The sequence below is a fragment of the Elaeis guineensis genome, chromosome 2, assembly GCF_000442705.2.
Source record: "Elaeis guineensis isolate ETL-2024a chromosome 2, EG11, whole genome shotgun sequence".
NCBI classification, from domain to species: domain Eukaryota; kingdom Viridiplantae; phylum Streptophyta; class Magnoliopsida; order Arecales; family Arecaceae; genus Elaeis; species Elaeis guineensis.
This window is the reverse complement of record NC_025994.2, coordinates 102,294,438-102,314,279: the sequence shown is the minus strand read 5'-3', so window position 1 is coordinate 102,314,279 and position 19,842 is coordinate 102,294,438. Positions and strand designations below refer to the sequence as shown.

General features: G+C 40.5%; 2 protein-coding genes across 4 annotated transcripts; one reads left to right on the top strand and one right to left on the bottom strand.

Annotated features, from left to right (window-relative positions):
• Nucleotides 1–2,468: 2,468 nt before the first annotated feature.
• On the top strand, nucleotides 2,469–14,256 carry LOC105032363 (vacuolar protein sorting-associated protein 28 homolog 1). Of its 3 annotated transcripts, XR_003798690.2 has the most exons (3): nucleotides 2,469–3,383; nucleotides 13,810–13,918; nucleotides 14,025–14,256. XR_003798690.2 is itself a non-coding variant. In XM_010906808.4 (2 exons), exon 1 carries the CDS (start codon nucleotides 2,722–2,724, stop codon nucleotides 3,355–3,357), a length of 636 nt encoding a protein of 211 aa, XP_010905110.1. In that variant the 5' UTR covers nucleotides 2,469–2,721; the 3' UTR covers nucleotides 3,358–3,383; nucleotides 14,025–14,256. The 3 variants fall into 3 exon arrangements, 2 of the variants coding, with proteins under 2 accessions (XP_010905110.1, XP_073108510.1); XM_010906808.4 differs by lacking the exon at nucleotides 13,810–13,918; XM_073252409.1 differs by lacking the exons at nucleotides 13,810–13,918; nucleotides 14,025–14,256 and adding an exon at nucleotides 4,244–4,379.
• A 161-nt stretch (nucleotides 14,257–14,417) lies between these two features.
• Nucleotides 14,418–17,690, bottom strand: LOC105032870 (uncharacterized). The gene is made up of 6 exons (XM_029260956.2): nucleotides 16,351–17,690; nucleotides 15,936–16,055; nucleotides 15,260–15,376; nucleotides 15,045–15,134; nucleotides 14,687–14,794; nucleotides 14,418–14,570 (listed from the first exon to the last, which is right to left on the bottom strand). Exons 1-6 carry the CDS (start codon nucleotides 17,440–17,442, stop codon nucleotides 14,475–14,477), a joined length of 1,623 nt encoding a protein of 540 aa, XP_029116789.1. The 5' UTR covers nucleotides 17,443–17,690; the 3' UTR covers nucleotides 14,418–14,474.
• Between the last annotated feature and the right edge of the window lie 2,152 nt (nucleotides 17,691–19,842).

Genomic DNA, 19,842 nt, shown 5'->3' with positions numbered 1-19,842 from the left:
AGGATTAGGAGAATTGAGGCAATCATCATGCACTCATGGTATGGATGATTCATTAAGGAAATATTAAACTTTTAAATTTACGTGAAAATACTTGTGTTATCCTTTTAAATCCCAGAGCTACTTATATACAACGCAATGGGTTGAAAGGCAGTCGCTTGGACTAAACTAAAAATAATATCACAAATATCAAATATTCAAAGAAATCTTAGACATATAATGAAGATAATTAGGAAAAATATAAAACAAAATACATAAATAATTATGAAGGAGTCACTTTTCCTACATTGATTGAAAATGAAAATAATATACACAATATAGTTATAAATAAAATGTTTTTGGGTTAGGTTGGGGGGTAGCAATTCAAATTATAGACATCAAGACCTGGGGTTTATGGTGTTAGCACTCCTGTAGGGTACACTTTCACCGTTCCTACACCTCACATTCTTGTGGCACCGCCCGTGGTTCAAGAACTACTTTTGGTCGAGTGTAACAGCAATGTACTTGCTATAGATTTTATGATTTTTTAGGATCAATTCAAATATCCAGACAGGCTATCCCCCAAAGAAGTCCTCATGCAAATTTTCTTTTCTATTTTCTTTTTATATATGAGACAAAAGATGGTCACAGATGGAGTGGTTACGAATCAAAGAATCCCAAAATATTTATTTGAAAATTAGGAGCCAAAATTATCCTCAGAACAAAAATTTTTACCATATATTATATATTCAACGGGTAACTTAACCGGCAGCTCAACAGCCGCGTAACAAAATGGACGCATCAACAATGCCAAAAAGCTTCCATGACATGCTCAACTCATGTATCCTTTCTTCCATGCCTGGTAATGATTAGGTACAGCTGCATTCAAAAGAGATGCTGACTTTATGGGAAAGTTCAAAACTTTACAGCTTATATATTGTTTATTTATTTATATTTATATTTATAAAAAAATCTTCACAGCTTATATGTTTTTTATTTATTAATTTTTATATTTATATCATCATCATAATCACCATTATCATTTGGGGGAGGTGTTCAAAATATTAATGTCATGAGAAGAAACATAAAAAATCAACAAGTTGGATATTTTAGTATTGTATGGTCAAGTAGGATTTACCAAACATGCACGATGGTGGCTTTTGATCGAGGGAGAGGCGACTCGAGCGGACTATTACCGTCAGCTCTAATCAAAATTTCAAATTATTTAATACAAATTGAAAGGGTACCTTTACCTTTAATTCTTGCATTCTAACCCTTGTCCAAACTCTTTATATTTTATATTTATATTTCTTAACAATTTTAAGCTTTCTATTCTTCAAGTGTGCAAATAATGATCTTCTAATTGACCATGAAAGAGTAGAGGCAGATCTAAGACTCTTTGGGTGGGGACAACAACATGCACACATACAGTTATATAAAAAATATATAAAAATATTTTTGAAACGTAAAGGTGAATTAATTACAAAATTGAGAATTTTTTTTTAATTTTTTATCTTTGATTCTCTTCCAGCTGATAATGTTTGTGCTTAATTTTTTATTCATATGTGCCATGTATATTTTTTAGGAGAAAGACATCGCGCATCAAATTAAAATGTCTCTATCCTTGCACTATGGATGCAGAACGTACACATATACTGACATCCCCTATATATAATTTTTCAAGCCAAATAGAAGATTAATCTTCGATACCATCATCTCCTCTATGCATCATCTTTTCCCTTCCTTGCCGCCATTATGCCAAAAACCCGAACCTAGCTCGACATCAGAAGTTGACTTGGCAATTACATTCAACCCAGACAGGTCCCGATCTGATCCGATCTAATTGATCGGATTGATCAATATGTTGATCGGATTTTGATTTGATGCGATCCGAACCTGATAAACTTATATCTTGGGTCGGATCAAATTCGGATAATGACCGTCCTGATCCATTATCCGATCCGAATCCGACCTGCTTTTATGTATATATATTGTTCAAATATGGGCTGGTTGCATGAAATGTGGGCTTTATGACCTTTAGGTTTGGTTAAAACCTCAAGAGCTGAAGAATGATAGTGGATTATTATTCAATGCTTCTATTTTCATCTAGAAAATCTCATTTAGGTGGAGCGGATACTTGATGGGATAACCTAATACCCAATCGGATAGGGTATGGGTAGAGAAAGTGTCGACCCACCCGATCATGAATCGGGTTCAAGGCAAAATATTGGAATATCGGGTCGGATTCGATCGACCCAAACCCGCACTCGATTCGGCCCATTGCCAAGTCTAATCGGAAGCTTCTCGGGCCTGCGAAGTAAGCTAGAAGTCTGGGCCGGGCCGTTCTAGGGCTGGTTTTAACTATGGATGGGGCTTAGCCCGGCCCGCCCAATAGGCAGGTCCGCTCGCCGCGCTTTGATCCGAATCCAAGCTGCTTCTTGTAAGAGATGGATCGAACCAACCTGAGTTAAATTCCTCCGCTCCGTTTCTCTTTGGTGTTCTTTTCTTTTCTTCTCCTTTCTTTTGTTCCCTATTCTGGCCCCCAGTTTTCCCTTCCCTTCTTCCTTCGCGCTGCTTCGCCTTCTGCGAGGTTTCTTAGGACGAGGAAACGTTATCCTAATCCTAGTGCGATCAATCCGTTCGAAAGAGATAGCCCGGTCGCCGTTCAAGAAACCTACTCCTCCCACCCCCAAACCCTAATCCCCCGTCGGAGCGACCGATCCAGCCCCGGCCGCCGCCGACACGATGGAGGTGAAGCTCTGGAACGACAAGCGGGAGCGCGAGATGCTCGACAGCTTCGCCGATCTCTACGCCATCATCAAGACCACGGAGAAGCTGGAGAAGGCGTACGTGCGCGACCTCGTTTCCTCCGCCGAGTACGAGGCGGAGTGCCTCAAGCTCATCGCCCAATTCAAGACCCTCTCCTCCTCCCTCCGCGAAGCCGTCCCCTCCGTCGAACGCTTCGCCGAGGCCTACAAGATGGACTGCCCCGCCGCCCTCAACCGCCTCCTCGTCTCCGGCGTCCCTGCCACCGTCGAGCACCGCGCCTCCTCCGCCTCCTCGGCCGCGTCCTCTGCCGCCGCCGTCGCCGAGTGCGTCCAGCACTTCATCACCGCCATGGACTCCCTCAAGCTCAACATGGTCGCCGTCGACCAGGTCCACCCCCTCCTCTCCGACCTCTCCTCCTCCCTCGCCAAACTTGGCGGCGGGATCCTGCCCCCGGACTTCGAGGGGAGGGTCAAGGTCAGGGAGTGGCTCGCCAGGCTTGCGAAGATGGGGGCCGCTGACGAGCTGACGGAGCAGCAGGCGAGGCAGCTCCACTTTGATCTTGAATCCTCCTACAACGCATTCATGGCTGCCCTTCCCAATGCCGGGTCCTGATCATGACCTTGATCAGCTCCCTCTCCGTGAGTTTGTTTTATTGTTTTATCTTTCTTTCCTTCTTTTTTGCTTCCCCCATCTTTGTACTTGAATTGGATGTTCTATTATTATATATTGCGAAGAAAAAGACATGGTTTTATTTCAATTTAGATGTGAGACACCTCACGGAGAGGGAGCTGATCAAAATACCTCACTGTCTTTTGTGGTTTGCTATACATGTTCTTGTTACATATGCACCACGATCTTGCGGTTTTGGTGCCATGCTGTTTCAAGAAAAGAAAAATTGTTTGTCATGTGTTTCTGTTTGCTAGTTGCTTGGCTTATGCAGTAGCGTTTGCACATGTCGTTGTTGATGGAAATTGATTAACAGGACCCTTGCTATTAAGTAGGAATACATGGAATGGGATGTTAGGTTCAAAGACTGGTTTCTGTTGATTAGTGCTGCTAAACAGCTCCACTAGCTGATTCAATCCTTTCCATGTGCTCTCAAAATTTTCCCAGGAAAGTTCTTCACCTTAGCTGACATAATGACGATCGCATATTTTCCTCTGCAAGAGAGAAAGAGAACCGGTTTCTTGATTATTGGGATTCTACTCCAATGTTTTCTTTTCATTTTTCTTTAATCTGACATTTGCGTGGATTGTCATCTCATATATCTGTCTGATGTGCATCACTTCGAGACCCTGCATTTACTATGCTTCTACACCACAGTTTTTTATGGGGCACTATTTGGAATTTGGTAAGAATAGTTTATTTCTTGCATTATGAGTTTGATTGTCGTTTTAGTGAAAACAAAGTTTAGACATATTAATTTAGCATGGATGGCATATTTCAAATTATAAAACTGTATCCAAACTTCAAGTGCTCATAAGTTTTATTTTGTTAGGTTGAATTTCAAACAAAGCAAGTTGTTGGTTTTATGATAGGATGAATCAGGTGCTTTTTCTATGGGGATAACTTGGTGCCAAGTATCCCTTCAGTTCTTCAAGTTCCCATTCTGAAATTTTTTTCTAAGCACTCAAACTGGCTCATCATGTATCTTCTTATTCAGTATTATGTTGTTTAGACTTCTAAAGGTTCCTTAGACTGTTATGTCAGAAATTATATATTATGTTTTTATAAATTCTTTTAGTTGTCCTGTTGTAATGTGATGTCTCTAGAATTGATTTATAATCTCTTTTAGGATTTGACATCACTGAATCAAATGTTTGTTTGATTTCAAATTTGTGAAATGGTGCAAGGTGTAGGTTTAAGCATTGGTAACAGTTCAAGTACTAATCAATTCAATAGTTTTTAAGTTTGTTAATGTAAATTTGTAAATTGTGGTTGATATCAGCAACATACTCTTAAATACTACTGCCCCTAATATCTTAGTTATGCTGAGCAAGGTGGTGTTTAATATGTCAACATAAAATTTAGGATAACCATGAAATAGCTTGTTATTAACCACAGACATGGTAAAGATTGACTAAGAATCTCGGCGTTCTTTCTCAATGAAACCAAGTACAAGATGAGACTATCACAAGCAGCAATAGTTGGTTGCCAAAGCGAAGAAAAACTTCTTCACAATGCCCCTGTTAGACGTTATGTCATGGATGTTTTGTTTTGATCATGTTGTTATTCATGCTTATTGTTTCTTGACCTCTTTTCTTGGAAGATGATTAGCGCATTATTCTTGTGATTTATAGACATTGACACATATGCTGAATGTTTTATGGATGGTTTGAGAAAAACAAGAATCTTAATTAGTGCCAAGTAAAGCCTCTTCACAATTATGATTGATTTGATTCATTAGGATCTGACTCTTGTCATGAGGATATTGCCCAATCAGGCAATTATGGGCCTCACAGGCTTCCTATCAATTTTAAGGTGCTGGCACTGTTAATTACATGGATATATATATATGACATAGAGACTAGAGAGTGTTTACTCTCCCATCAAGAGAATTGATGCCTCAATCCTACGGATCCAAAATTAGTGATCGACACTGTAAATAAAGAATCCACACTACCAAGTATGATCTATATCATTATAAAAACTGTTAAGAAATCAAAAAATTGTGCTCTGAAAGCCATCATAGACATGCTTCAAGTTGAGACAAATATTGATAGTTGTGATGGTGTTTGTGTGCAAGATCATATATAGGGCATATAAATTAAAAATCTTTATATGGATCATATTCTTCACCACATAAAATATTTGTGTAATCATGTAAAAAATTCTATAGATTTGGATGCTCCCAAACCATAAATCATGCAAAACATCATACTGAACGATTAAATGATGTACTTTTGAACCACTTGATGCACAAGCAAATTATCTTTGAATAGATGATTTTTGGTTTTGAAATAGTTCTCATTATGTAGATCACACTCAACAGTGTGGATTCTCTATATAGAAATTTTATCATTGATTTTGGATCAATAGGATTGAGGCCCCGAATTGGAACGAGGGTAGACTAGCACACTCACACACATGCGCACCCATTCTCTCACTATATATATGTGAAGCTGTAGATTATTTTTAAGGAATTCAAACATCTTTTGGATAGTTTTTTTTGTCTGTATTGAAATTCCTTTAACCTTTAAAAGTGATGCCCAAAGAGGTATACTTGCTCTTTCTTGAATCATTGGATCATATATTACATATTGAGTGATTGGAAATTGGAAAGATCTGCATGTGTTAGCTAGAAACATCGCATACTTTAGCAGAGGGAGTTGTGGGCTCCATTCTTGATAAAATAAAAGTTACATACTTTTTTTTGTTTACAATTTTGGCGATCTGAGCCATGTGAATTTTGAATAGATATGCAATTGGCTGGGTTAGGTTCAGTTCTTATATACTCAAACCTGACCTGGTTGCCTGTAATCAAAGGGTCCTAAGCAAGGGTTTTAAGTTCCAGTGAAGCAATCTGTTTTGGCTAGGACTGAACCAAAACTGACCCCCAGTTTTGGGTTTCTATGAGTTTCAGTAGTCTCAGCCAGCTTTGGCCAACATGGACTGGTTTCAATCATGTTTTGGTGGTTTTGGCTAGTTTTTACTAAAACTGACTGAATTTAATTATTAATTATTCAGTTAGGAATCATTTTTGGTTTTTGCAATTATATTGAATTTGTTTCTTTTTTTTAATTTAAAAACATAGTCTATAAAATATTCATGTTCAATGAATTTCCCTTTTTTTTTTTTTTCTTGAGTTAAAAGATTGTGATAAGTAACGTAGATAACCTTGTTGGGCTGAGGCACAAAAGAAGGCCCTTCTTACAGTCTTTGGACAAGTAAATATGAGACATATCAAAGATATAACTTTTTTTCCTTTTTCTTTTTTTTTTCTTGAGTTAAAAGATGAGATAAGTAATGTAGATAACCTTGTTGGGCTGAGGCACAAAAGAAGGCCCTTCTTACAGTCTTTGGACAAGTAAATATGAGACATATCAAAGATATAACTTTTTTTTTACATGAAGCAAAAACATTCTTTAACTACATAAAAATGACTAGTAGCCATGTGACTCTGGAAATATAAGAATTCAATGTAATTTTTGGTTTTGTTGGAAAATGGAGAAAGATTTGAATGCACTCAGCATTAAAAATGGTTTTAAAATAGGTAAATATAATGAAACTTTCAAACATTGAAGTTTAAGAAGGAAATTTTATATACATCATTATATAATAGGTTCGCATCAAAAAGTAGTAGCATACTTTCACTCATATGCAATACTAGCATCAGCCTAAGATTACTGAAATATACAGAAATAAAGAATAAATATACCAGAATACTCAAATGTTATTCATAACATCCTTTTTGCTTCATTTGTTTTCTTTCTTTTTCCAAATTTTTAGAATTTTTCTTGATTTTTTTGACTGAAACTTGGAGAGAAACTTTCGAAACCACCGAATTACCAAAACTAAAACTCTACAAACTTGACTAAAACTCAAATAGAAACCAAGTTTCTAGACATTGATCCTTAGCTACTTCGTAGCGGGACAAAAATGGGTCTTTTGAACTTAAGAACGCGTTGCTGCATTCTGATATTGAACTTTGTGATTAAGAGAAAGTCTGAACAAGGTATCTCCCTGCACCGTCTGCAGTGTTTCTTTGTGATAATAATAAGGTTGCGTAGTTTTGTGTTGTTTCAATGAAGAAGCTTTTTGGTTTTAAAGATTATCAGATATTATTGGTATGATGATACAAAATGCATGAGGGCCATGCGGAGTAGGAGAGTAGAATGGAATATTAATATTTATGGTAAATGTTGATTGGAATTATATCTAGCATTTTTGGGTGGTGGATTTTGGTTGCAGGTAGATCAATGGGATGTGTAGTTTTATTATGGTTGCTAAGTATATTAATATTGCAGTGGATCCCTTCTATTTTTTAATGTTGATCACAAAATGGTTTGAGGCAAGGACATCCAAATTCCATCTCTGTGCTATTTGTGTATGTAAGTTTTGTGGCTGGAGGAAAGACTGCCTAGGATCCTATCATGTGTGTGGGAGTGAATACCCCACTCATTTTTGTCAAAGTGGCCTTGAGAAATTGGTTTTTGATTTCTTTGTTGCTTTAATTGGTTCATATGATTGAAGGTGAATTATTGTTCTACATGTGATGTAGGAATGGGAAATAGGTAGGTTCTTGTAGGGTACCTGAATTTTTGTAAGCTTGGAATTAGGAAAGATTGGGATTTTGTGACTTAGTAGATGGCCAAAAGGCCCAATTCTTAGTTGAGCAAGACAGCATTTTTTGGTACTTTGAAGGGCCTATTAGCAGTATTTTGTTGATTTACTCAAATCTCTCTTATTTTTCTTCCTCTAAAGTAGTAGAATAGGAAATTTGGATAAGAAAAGAATCGTGAAGAGTAAATGCCTTTTCCTTTTTTTTTTTGTTTTGTTTTGGGGGGGTGGGGGGTGTGGTGGGGAAGAAGGGAGGGGGAGGGGGGTGGGTGTAATAAATAAAAAGTAAATACTTTTCCATAAGTTGCGAAGAATTATAAATCTAAGTAGTACTTGAGGCATAAGGACTTTATAGGTTCAGAACAAGATGCGGCTGGAAAAGTGATAATCAAGATTTGTAGGTGATAGAGAGACTCTTTTTGGAAAATCTGATGAGGGAAAGATATTATCAAGAGGGATTGTTGGGACTTGGCTGGTGGCTATGATTTCAAATATGTCCATATAGAATATTTCTGAGGGAAGTTTAATAATTTTCATTTTGGAAAGGTATGAAGATACAGGCTATTGGAAGATGAGTTTGATAGGGAGCTGTCTTTTATGTCCTCCAACTCTGCATTTTGTGATAGAATACTATTAGGTAGATGTGGTGCTCTCTATTTTGTTTGTAGAGGTCTAATGAGATTGAAGTAAGTTAAGGATGTGGTTGCTCTTCTTTGTTTTCCAAAATGAATGAAATTAGAAAGATAAGGAGCTAAGGAGGATAAAAATGAGGTAATAGATTTTCTAAATCTTTTTTCGCATAACTTTCTTTATAGTTATATAGTTAATGCTTGATGAGCTGATTGGCTTTGTATGGATTTATTAGAGATTTGAAAGTTCAATGGCTCAATTTAAGCAATTTGCTAGGACATAATAATTGGCAGAATATCCTATGACAACATCTGAATGAGAGTGGTACATACAGATGTTGTGCTCTATTTGACCAGGAGTTGAAATTATTCCTTGCCTTAATTGGTTTTTTATTGGGAGATTCGTTGGAATATTTGATGGTTTGGGGGAAGATTAGCTAATGTTGTGGATTTCTTCCTCTTTTGACAAGTGAAACCAAGGTTTGCCATACCGTGCCGAACCGGTCGGTACATCCCATCTCGTACCGGACCGGTGGGGAACCGGCACGATTTGGTCGGTAAAATCGGTACACCGGCGGTACCGAAGAATAAAGAATGGAAAGTGAGAAAGAGAGAGAGAGGGGAGGGAAGGGAGGGAGGTGGGAGCCGTCGGAGGTCGGCGGTGGCCAGCTGCGGCCGTCGGAGGGCTTTCGAGCCCCGTATCGCCCGATAGGGCTTTCAAGAGAGCAAAAAGAGAGAGCGCTCGGAGGGGGGGCGGAAAACCTACCGGACAGACGGTGCCTCCGTTGCGAGGCTCCTGGTGGCCGACGAGCCGACGCCGACGGCCTGAGGGCGGTCGAGCGGGCGGAGCCGCGGAGGGGGCGGAGAACCTACCGGACAGACGGTGCCTCCGTTGCGAGGCTTCCGGTGGCCGACGAGCCGACGCCGACGGTCTGAAGGCGGTCGAGCGGGCGGAGCCCCTCCGCGGCTCCGCCCCCTTCTTCTTTTTCGAAACAGACGACGTATGTTTCGATTTTTTTTTTTAATTTTAAACTTATGAAGTCGGCAACTGGATTGCTGACTTAAGAATTTTTAAAAAAAAAAATAAAAATCGTGAAGCCGGCAAATCGTTTGCCAACTTCACTTAAAATTATGTTTTTAAAAAAATTTGCGAAACAGGGGCGATGCCCCTGTTTCACACCTGTAGCGCCGCGCGCATGGACGGCGCCCTCCGACAGCCAAGGCGGCCAGTCGGAGGCCGTCCGGCGGCCCTGCCGGTTCCTTCCCCTCCCTCTTTTTTTTTTCTTCCTCTTTCTCTCTCTCTATTTCTCTCTATTTCTCTCTTTTTTCTTCCGATTCGGATCGTCGGTTCGGTACGGATGAAACCATACCGAACCGTACTGTCGGCCGGCCAAAACGGCCGGCGGTACCGGTTCAGCAAACTTTTAGTGAAACCTTGGTTCGTTGGAAACCATCTCATGTGATATCTGCTAGTAACAGTGCACATGCAAAAGCATGTCAAGAAGAAAAAAACCTGATAGGTGTAGTTCTTTTTATAATAGTATAAGTTTTGATATGTAAAAATAATAAATAATTTTGAATCATGCTTTTAGCATTAATAGTTATATAATATTTTTCACCATTATCATAGAGGGTGCCAACTGGTTCAATTGGTGAAGCCACTGGGTGTTTATACTAGTGATTGGGTGCTTGTGTCCCACCCTCCATAGTTTTGATTGGGATTCCTCCCATCCTAGTACTCAAAAGGAAAAAAAAAGGCATTAAAAGTCCAAACTCATGGCCTTTGTAGGTCTCTATGTCTTTGAGCAGTCTTGGAACGAAAATGCCGGAAGTTTTTTTTCACATCAAGAATTTTATTTTTATTTTTTTTATTTTTTATTTTTTTATTTTTTTTGGATCAAAACCAAAATAAATTGGATGAAGTTCTAAGCTCAGGCTCCTAGCTTAAGTAGGTAAGTGTCCCTGAGGAGTATTGGAAGGAAGAAGTTTTTTTTTTTTTTTTTTCACTTTTAAGGGTATTTTTTGAACAAAGGGATAAGAAGTTGGGAAATATTCACATTTTTTATTTTTTTTGGATCAAAACCAAAATAAATTGGATGAAGTTCTAAGCTCAGGCTCCTAGCTTAAGTAGGTAAGTGTCCCTGAGGAGTATTGGAAGGAAGAAGTTTTTTTTTTTTTTTTTCACTTTTAAGGGTATTTTTTGAACAAAGGGATAAGAAGTTGGGAAATATTCACACCATTCTCCTCCAAGTGACAAAAGATGATTTTTTTTCAAATTAAGTCATTCTTTACCGGGTAAATTGTTATTGTGTTTTGTATCTTTTTAATTATTCTAGGTGGAGAATCTGTTATTCTATGGAAAACCTTGCTTTGTTGCCAATCACCCCATGTGCTTTTTGGTGGGAAGTATGAAAAAAGAAATCAACACCCCATTTGAAGGTTTCACTTCTTCCAACAATGCAGGAATGTGCCATGAGAGTAGTACTTGACCTGCTGAGGTTTTTTTTTCTCCGTATGGGATTTGGGCTAGCCCACTCCAAGTTACTTTTGGATAATTATGAATATAGGTCTAGCCCAACTTGTAATCCAATGATTTTGCTAGTTGTATTGGCCCAACCCATGAATAGAGATGGCAACGGATCGGATATGGGTCAGATCAGTCAATACCAGTATCCGTCCCATAATTAAAAACCCCATACTCATACCTGTCCCATACCCGCCTCGAGTCGGATACATGTAAACATTATAAAATAACTAAAATTTTAAAACAGAGATATATATTAAGGTTATATCCAGTTGGGTTCGGGCGGGGCATACCACTACCCATATTTGATCCGAATACATCTTGGATATATATATATATATATATATATATATATATATATATATGTATGTATGTATGTATGTATATATATATATATGTATGTATATATATATTTGGAACCCATACCTAACCCGGGTTCTATCGGGTTGGGTTGGATTAGATATCCAGCGGGTCGCTAAAGTTGCCATCCTTATCCATGAATTCCATAGGATTTTCAGTCTAACTATCCAAATAGGACCTTGATGTTCAAGGTGTTGGGTGGTCACTATGTTTGTCTTATAATTAGGGTTTGAGAGAATTTACAATTTGAAGGAGGTAAAGTATTCCTTATCTGTTCTGTAAGTTGAATTTATTCGGAACTCAGTTCCCCTTTCCTGCCATATGGATACCTCGATCAGGGCAGCATATATGAGATAAAAAAATTCTAAGGGCAAGATAGCATTCCACAATAAAGCATACGTGGTTATCTGTAGAAGTAAGAAACAATTTATCAGTAACCTCAGATCACATAAGGACCATAAGGTAGCTAGCTTGAAGTCTTGTAGTGACTTTGCATTTTGAGTGTGATGAAATGGTGGTTTGCTGATGCTTGGAAGTAGCAGGTCAAGGTTGTGAGAGTCATCCCCTTGTGGTTTGAGTTGATTTTTTGACTAAACATTTTGTTTGAGAAATTGTGGTGATGGGCATGGAGACAGGGTTTGAAGTGCTGGAGGAAACTGCCAGATACTCTGTGGATGTAAGTTCTAGAACTTAGGTTTCATTTTTAGGCTTCTCTTGTGCATAAACTGGAAACTAGGAAGTGCTAGAGGAAGTTGTTTAAAGATATGAGTTTGATGGCTATATGATAAAAGGGGTGCTTTGTTTTGGAAGGATGGGGGTACTTAACTGAAGCGAGTTCACATCTTCACTATTCTTAGCTCCTCCTCTGGTTTCCTGCCATGGTAATGCAGAGGTTGGAGAATGTCATACTAGATTGCTTTTAGAAGGCATTAAGGGACAGATGATGTTTTACATACACCAGGGGAGGGGTTTAGTATACCTTCCTACTGGGATCTGGGTTCTTCTTTGTGATAGAAGGCTTCAATGTGACTTGTGATATATCAGTCAAGGTATGGAAGAGCTATGGTCAGTGGTGGATGGATGTCGCATAATTGAAAAAGTTTCGTGGTGAGTACATTGACGATCCTTCAGGCAGTTCCAATTCTGTGTTCTTGGGGACCAGAGTCTGGACTTTTGAGGTAGATTCCATTGTCATTGTTTCGAGGATCACATGGAGCATGATGATGGCTCCATTGTAATGGATGGTGTTCAAAATTGTCATGGTGTAAGTGAACTATGAGAAATTAATATGGCATGATGTAGTATGTAGAGTGTGTAAGAGTGCTTGGAGCTTACCAGCAAAATGATTAGTTATATAAGTTCATGGGAAGAATTTGAAGATCATTTTCACAATTAGATGTGGTGCTTCAGTGGTTATGTTGACCTGTGATCATTTATCTTGAATGTGCTTTCTATCTTTTTGCTCTCCTCTTTTCATAGCATTATTTTCCAATATGATATTAAACATGTGCGGAACTTATTTAATGAGGGGACTGTCCTAATAATAACTGGTAAGATGCAAACTCTTATTGAGATTTGAAGGTTTGGAATGCAAAGGACTGAAGGGATGGGCGTATATGGCTCCTTTATTCATCTTCTTTGGATGAAATCCAAGAAACTGGTTTTTAGGTGGATAAAATATCAGATTTTGCTGGTTTCTCGTTTTCTTTTTGGATGCTTCAAAATGCTTATTGGCATATGCATTTTGATAGGTGGTTGGCTGCTCGCACATTCTCTTGTTATTATTTTATTTGCTGATTTAATGTTTATGTTGATATTTGTTGAATGTTTAATGAGCTAGCTTTATGTGTTCGGTGGAATTTAGTCAAACTCATAGCCTTCATTTTCGTTTCTTTAGTAATCATAACAATATTCAACTCTTCATACGAGTGAAGGTCTCTCACATAATCTAAAGAGTGTATATAATTCCATGGGTTGTTATAGAAGCTCGGAGGACAAGTTCTGGATTGCACTGTTAGATCGTAGGGACAGGACACTCTCAAGCCGTGGTTACCAACTTTTCTCATCTATCAGCCTAGAATGCAGGGCAAACCCTCTTGTTCACTAGAATATAATTTTATGTTCTCATGTTATCAGCTTGCTTGGACAGGTTGGTCTGGTTATGATACGAATTCTGATTGTTGGTTTCAAGGCTCTTGTGCATGTCTGCTTCTCTCTCAATTACTTCATTATAATGCACATGTTCCTTACTCCTGGGAGTTGGATTTGCAGAAAATGTAGAACCCAGTTTTGGTATTAGCATTTATGAATTCTGTTGACCATGCCTCAAGCAGTCATTTTTGTTGTTGAGCCACCTGGGTGTAGGGGGATTCAAGCGCAGGTCATTGTATACCGCAATCCGAGAACTTTACCAACAGGACTAACTGGCACCTATGACGATGCCTTTCAAGTTGAAACATTAATTTCTTGTTATTTCACATATTCAGGTGCTGAGAAGCAGACACTGGATTGCATGCACCTAAAGACTGCAAGTGGGATTACAGAAACTTGTTACAATGTGGGAATGGATGGTAGATTAGGGAGGTGAAGTGCTGGATGGTTTTTGAGTTGATATTTTATGAAACATATAGGTACAGTTCAAATTATGGTCATGTTATTGTATGAATAACTTTTAAAAAATAAATATTCAGAACATATCATGAGTATTTTTCATATAAACATTCCTCGTCTTTTAACTGACCATGAGCACAGCACCAATGGTGGACTAGATCTTTTCGGAACCATAATATTGAATGAATTTTCTTCTCCCATTTTCTGGTATACTGCTCCTTGATGAACTTCCCCCTGCGAAGCATGCGTTACCTAAGCCATGCTAGGTGCCAGATCAAAATTGTGGTCTGATGCTGAGTTTCTAAAGCCTGGGGCTTGAGCTCCGACTAGTTAATCATTATGACCATGTTCTCCTTAAGCTGTTTCCGTTGTTGCAGTGATGTCAATTGGATTAGGTGGCACTTTAGGCTCTGCTCTTGGATCTGCTACAAAGCAATGAATTAAGGCATGATTTTCCGCCTCTTGAAACTACTGATGGTGGAAAGATCTAGAATGGTTGGATGCCTTAAGTATATGATAGGAGATAATCATTGATTACCTGGAGGGCAGCGACCAAGCGCAGCGACTCGAAGCATTCTTCTAGAAGTGATCGTTCTTCGGCAATCACATGGGCGAGGTCCGAAAGTAGAGGGACCGTATTTTGAGCCTGTTTCCAAAATGATGCCAGGAGCTGAATCATATTTTCTATCCTAGAACGTGTGGAAGTATATAATAACAATGATTACAGACATCATGCTGGGAGATTTATGAAAATCCCTAGATGTCAACTATGATCTTAACCTAGCGTTGTGGAAGCATATGATAATTGATGCGCCAGAGACTGATGGCGTTGTGGATACGCCGTTGTTTGCAGCTCTAGTTCGAGCATCATTTGCCCAAGATGCTTTCATGCTTACCTTGGGAATGATCATGTTGATTGTGGTTGTAATTGTGGCCGTAACATCTTTTGCTTGTCGAAGTGCTGCAGACAGATGTTGGGGCTCTGCCTGCAAATAAAAATGTTGACGCTTAATAAAACAGATAGGAGTTCCCTCTTATGAATGATGTGTATGAATCTTGGTGCTTGATAAAACAGTCTGTGATGTGTATGTTGTATAAGAATAGCAGCTACTTTGGCTCCATCGAGGAGGGGCAGCCTGCACACGGTAGCCTGCAAGCAGTCCTTGGTGGTGGAGAGCGCTGAAGTGTGCTGCCTCTCCATGTCCCCCCAGCTTTCTAGTGCCTTCATCTGCCACCATCACCATCACCAGGAAACATTAGTCATTCCATGCTCGCAGTTTGTTCATAAGACCAGTATCCCAACCCATTCAAGTCTTTTTTTTTTTTGGTAGGATATTTAAGTCATTACGTGTGAAGAAAGAGTATTACTTGTTATAATCCATGCGCCATGTAACGTGAACTCTTTTTGATCAGATGTTTCGGGTTTTTTTTTTTTTTTTTTTAAGTACTGTCACCAAGCATCCAGTAAACCCGGGATATGGCAGTCAGAAATTGGTGGCAAACATGGTGGGTCGAGGATATCAATTGGGCGTCGTTATTATGCTCAGCTGATAGCCCAAGTCCAGAGATTCTATGAGGTGCATGTGTCGCACTATTCTCATGCTTGAATAGCTGCTATTCGCTCGTGTTGTGCCAAACACGTGGGGACATCGCGACAATCCAAGCATGTACCGTTCTCTGCCGTGTAAAATATGCACCGCAGACGATCCCTGCCTGACTTTGGCATCCATGGGTGAACTTATGGTTTCTATCCTGCAATTTCAGGTAAGAGGGGTTCTAGCACTGACCTGGGAGGAGAGGAGGGTGTTGAGCTTGAGCGCCAGCCTCTCCCTCTCCAGCTTCAATCTCTTCTGCACCACCCTGCTCTGCAGCCTCGTCACCTCCGCCCACCCCATCACCAACGTACTCTGCATCCCCCTCACCGATACAAAGAAACACATCGTCATTAAATCGACCAACGGACCATGCAACCCACGCCGCCACCGTGGAAATCAAACAGCAATTTTTTTCAAATAAATCAGATCTGGCCACGTGCCACCATGATCAAGAGCAGTGTGGGACCCACAGGCACGTCTACGTGGCTCAGAAGAAGACGCTGGTTGCTGTCTAATACTGATAAGGCGAAACAGCGTACCAAGCAGGCTCCTCTTTAAAATTGAGCGGGACAAACACAACGAGGGTTCGAAGGCCAACACCACGTACCTCGGAATTCGCCATCCCGATCCGATTCACGGCGTCTGTTCTGGCATTCGCGTATCTCCACTGGATCAGACGGTTGTGCATCAGCCGGAACTGGTGGCCCATCACCCCCACCCCTCCCGCAGTCGGAGAACCTACGACCAACGAAGGGTACGAAGAAGACGACGTCGGCGACGAACCCTCGCCGCCGCCGGTGCTAGACCCAGAAAACGATCTCTTTCGAAAGTGAAATAGATCCAACCCCATGCTTATAAAATCCCCCACCTTCCTCCCCTTCCTCGGGCTCGGCGGCCGAAGGTTCGAGAACGACCTCCCCATCCCCGCCGCTCTCCCCTCTGCCACCGCCACCGTCGTAGGAGACCCCGACCGCCCCGGCGACAGGGCCCACTGTGTCGAGGCCGAACCGTACGCCGTCATCGAGCTCGCCCTGCCGATCGCCTTCGCCGCCGCCACCCTCGCCGCATCAGATTTCGGAATTCTCGGAGTCGCGATCTTGGTCTCGCTCCGGTCCGACTCCGAGCTCGGGTAGTCGAGGCCGAAGTCGGACTTCCGCCGGAGGGGCAGCGCTTTCTCGTCCACCGAGATCCGGCCGGGTGTCAGGGCTAGAGTCGCAGCGGAGGAAGGAGAGGAAGGTGAGCCAGGCTTAGGCGATGGGGGGAAGTGGATCTTGCCTATGTACCGCATGGACGCGCCGATCGGGAGGTTCTCCTTGGACCTCCGGCCCTTCTTCTCCGTCTCGTCCTTGTCATCGAACCGGCTGAACTCGGAGCAGCTCCGCTGGCGGATGATGGACTGAGGAGAGGCGGCGGTGGTGGTGGAGGCTGGTTTGTTGCCGGCGTTCTGCTCGGCCAGGTCGATGAGGCGGTCGTTGCCGAGGTGGTCAGCGAGGGTACCGGGCTTCCGAGAGGAGGGCCAGAGGCCGCGGGAGGAGGCAGCGGAGAAGCGGAGCTTGCCAGGGGGGTCGGAAATGGATCTGCGGCGAAGAGGGGAGAGGGCATTGCCGGCGGCGTCGGAGGCGGGTGAGGAGGCCGGGGAGAGGAGGAAGCGGGAGCTCACATCCCGGGATCCGGTTCGTCGCGGTCGGCGCTTCTCCATCTTCGCCTTGGAAAGAAGGAAGAAGAAACAGCGAAAAAAAAAAAGGAAAGACAAACAACTCTAAGAAACGAGCCAACGGAATTTATGGAAGCGGACGCGTGGAGAAATGGCGCCAAAAAAATACAGTCAGTTGCCGGCGAGGTGAGTCGTGCTTAGTCTCGTTTTCTCCGTCGGTTGGCATTTGGGCCAGGGAAAGCGGGCTGGGCGAACGGGACAAAGGATGCCTTTGAGCTGGAAGTGATGAGAGACCTTAGAGACGCGCCGGCAACTGGAAGATCCCAACTGAAATACCACGTGTCGATAGAAGAAGACATGCCGGCTGTTTGAGGTCGCCGAGGTTTCTCGATTTGATTTGGAGTTCTGGGCTCCCAATATCGAGGTGTTGTAGCCTCAAGGAATCGTAGCCCTTACAGTCCGGTTACAAGGCCTAAAATTGAGGAGATCGTAGACGACCTTTCATAATTTTGGCCTTTGGATTAGGAAAAAAATATATATCAGTAATCAAAAATTCCCCATAACCTTGGCGCAACCAGAATAATGGGTTCCGAAAATATATCTGAATCAATAAAGCTACATATTAATCCCACATCTAAATAAATCCAGGCATCTATTTTCTGTAACCTGTAGGAGTAAATCCTGGAGAATGGCTAATCTATGCATGCTTGGCTCCGTGAATTCAGTTTCAGTTCATACCATCACTCCCCAAATTTATTTTAACACAATAATTAAAAAAAAAAATGTTACTTTTGATCTCCCTGTCTGAGATCGGCTATCGAGGTGAAGATGATCGAAAAAAAGACTGCCACTAGAGCATCGCTCGAGTACCTGTAAAAAATACTCATTAGGATATTCTCCGGTAAAAATTCTTCAAAAATCAAATCGAAAAATGGAGAATAATGAGAAGGAGAGAGCGAGGAGTAGATATACTTTGAAGGTCTCGAAACTTCTTTATTTATAGAAGAAGAATTGAAGTCGCATTCGTCTCAGAGTCCTGATAATTTTTTGGATTTATCGCACAAATTGATTCGGATAAGATATTTTTCTTTTATAGGATACTCGATCGTGAAGGAATTCTATTTTATCTGAATTTTTCTAATTTGAGAGAGAAAAAAAGAGAAGAATATAGCTCGACAGTGGATAAACTACGATAGATTATCCAAAGTTGAGATCATGGAGACTGTAGAGTGCATATTAATTTTGAGTGATTTGAAATAGACTGACGACGATTTAAAATAAATCGTCCAAGATCGAAGGATAAAAAATCTTCATAAACAAAACATATTTAGTAATTTTTATTTCTATCATATATATATATATATATATATATATATATATATATATATATATAATATTTATTTTTTATAATTTAATCGAAGTCGAATATGTTACGGCCGAGATCAGGGTGCATATCCACAACAACGACCATTCTAATGAAATGACACCATTTCAACACTGGCTTGAGCCCAACATAACGTCACATCCCAATCCTGATACTTTGTCATATAAATAACAGCACCAACTCCTCGGCTTCTTATTTTCTTTGAAAAAATAATATCCTACTAGCTCATCCCGTACATTTAATGCAAACCTCACCTTTAAATAAAAACCACGTCATATATCTCTCAACTTTTGACAGCATTGACTTCAGTGAATCATCAGACCTCAAAGCTCCTATCATGAGTACACCAACAGTTCACATCCAAGTTAAATACACAAAATACTTGCAAATAGTAGACTGTCAATAAAAACCTGTAATAAACACCCATAGGGTAAATCATGCCTCAATGTTAGCCACGAAATTTCATTTCTACCTGCTAACAGTTATCCACCAATAACCTCTATTGTTAGAATCATATTCGAGACGATTCAAAGCTTGTGGATGGTGAATTGAAAATGTGAAAAAAATCGTATCTGAATTGATGAATTATTGACTGAATCATGCGAATCGATGAATCGCACGATACTCTCGAGTTGGAAAAAATAAGCTTGCAGATCTTGTTTGTTATATTTGAAAGTTTAAGAGTCTAAATTTTTTGATATTTTAATTTTTAAAATGGTATACAAAAGAAAATCGAATCAATTTCAAATCTTTTTAACTTCGATTTTTTCTTCTAGACCTTCTCTCTCCTCTATTCTTCAATTTCTCTTTCTACTGATGCGTGCGACTGTTTTTCGAACTTCAAAAGCTTCAATGATAAAAGATATATTCTTAGATATATTCCTCTTTGCATGAGTCCCCCATTGCTCTCCCTGTCTTTCTTCCCTGTTCCTCTTTCTCAAGAGGAAGCTTTGAAATCTCGATCGTTTAGCAGCCTGTTTCCTTCACCGTCAGCCTATCGCACTCTCTCTCTCTCTCTCTCCCTTTTTTGAGAAAGCTCCGAAGCCCCCGTTTTCTTGAAC

Coding starts and splice junctions, on each gene's coding strand:
- LOC105032363 (XM_010906808.4), top strand. CDS start 2,722: ATGGAGGTGAAGCTCTGGAACGACAAGCGGGAGCGCGAGATGCTCGAC.
- LOC105032870 (XM_029260956.2), bottom strand. CDS start 17,442: ATGGAGAAGCGCCGACCGCGACGAACCGGATCCCGGGATGTGAGCTCC. Junction 16,056..16,350: donor TCGGGATGGCGAATTCCGAG/GTACGTGGTGTT, acceptor AGGGGGATGCAG/AGTACGTTGGTGATGGGGTG. Junction 14,795..15,044: donor TCAACATGATCATTCCCAAG/GTAAGCATGAAA, acceptor TTTTGGAAACAG/GCTCAAAATACGGTCCCTCT.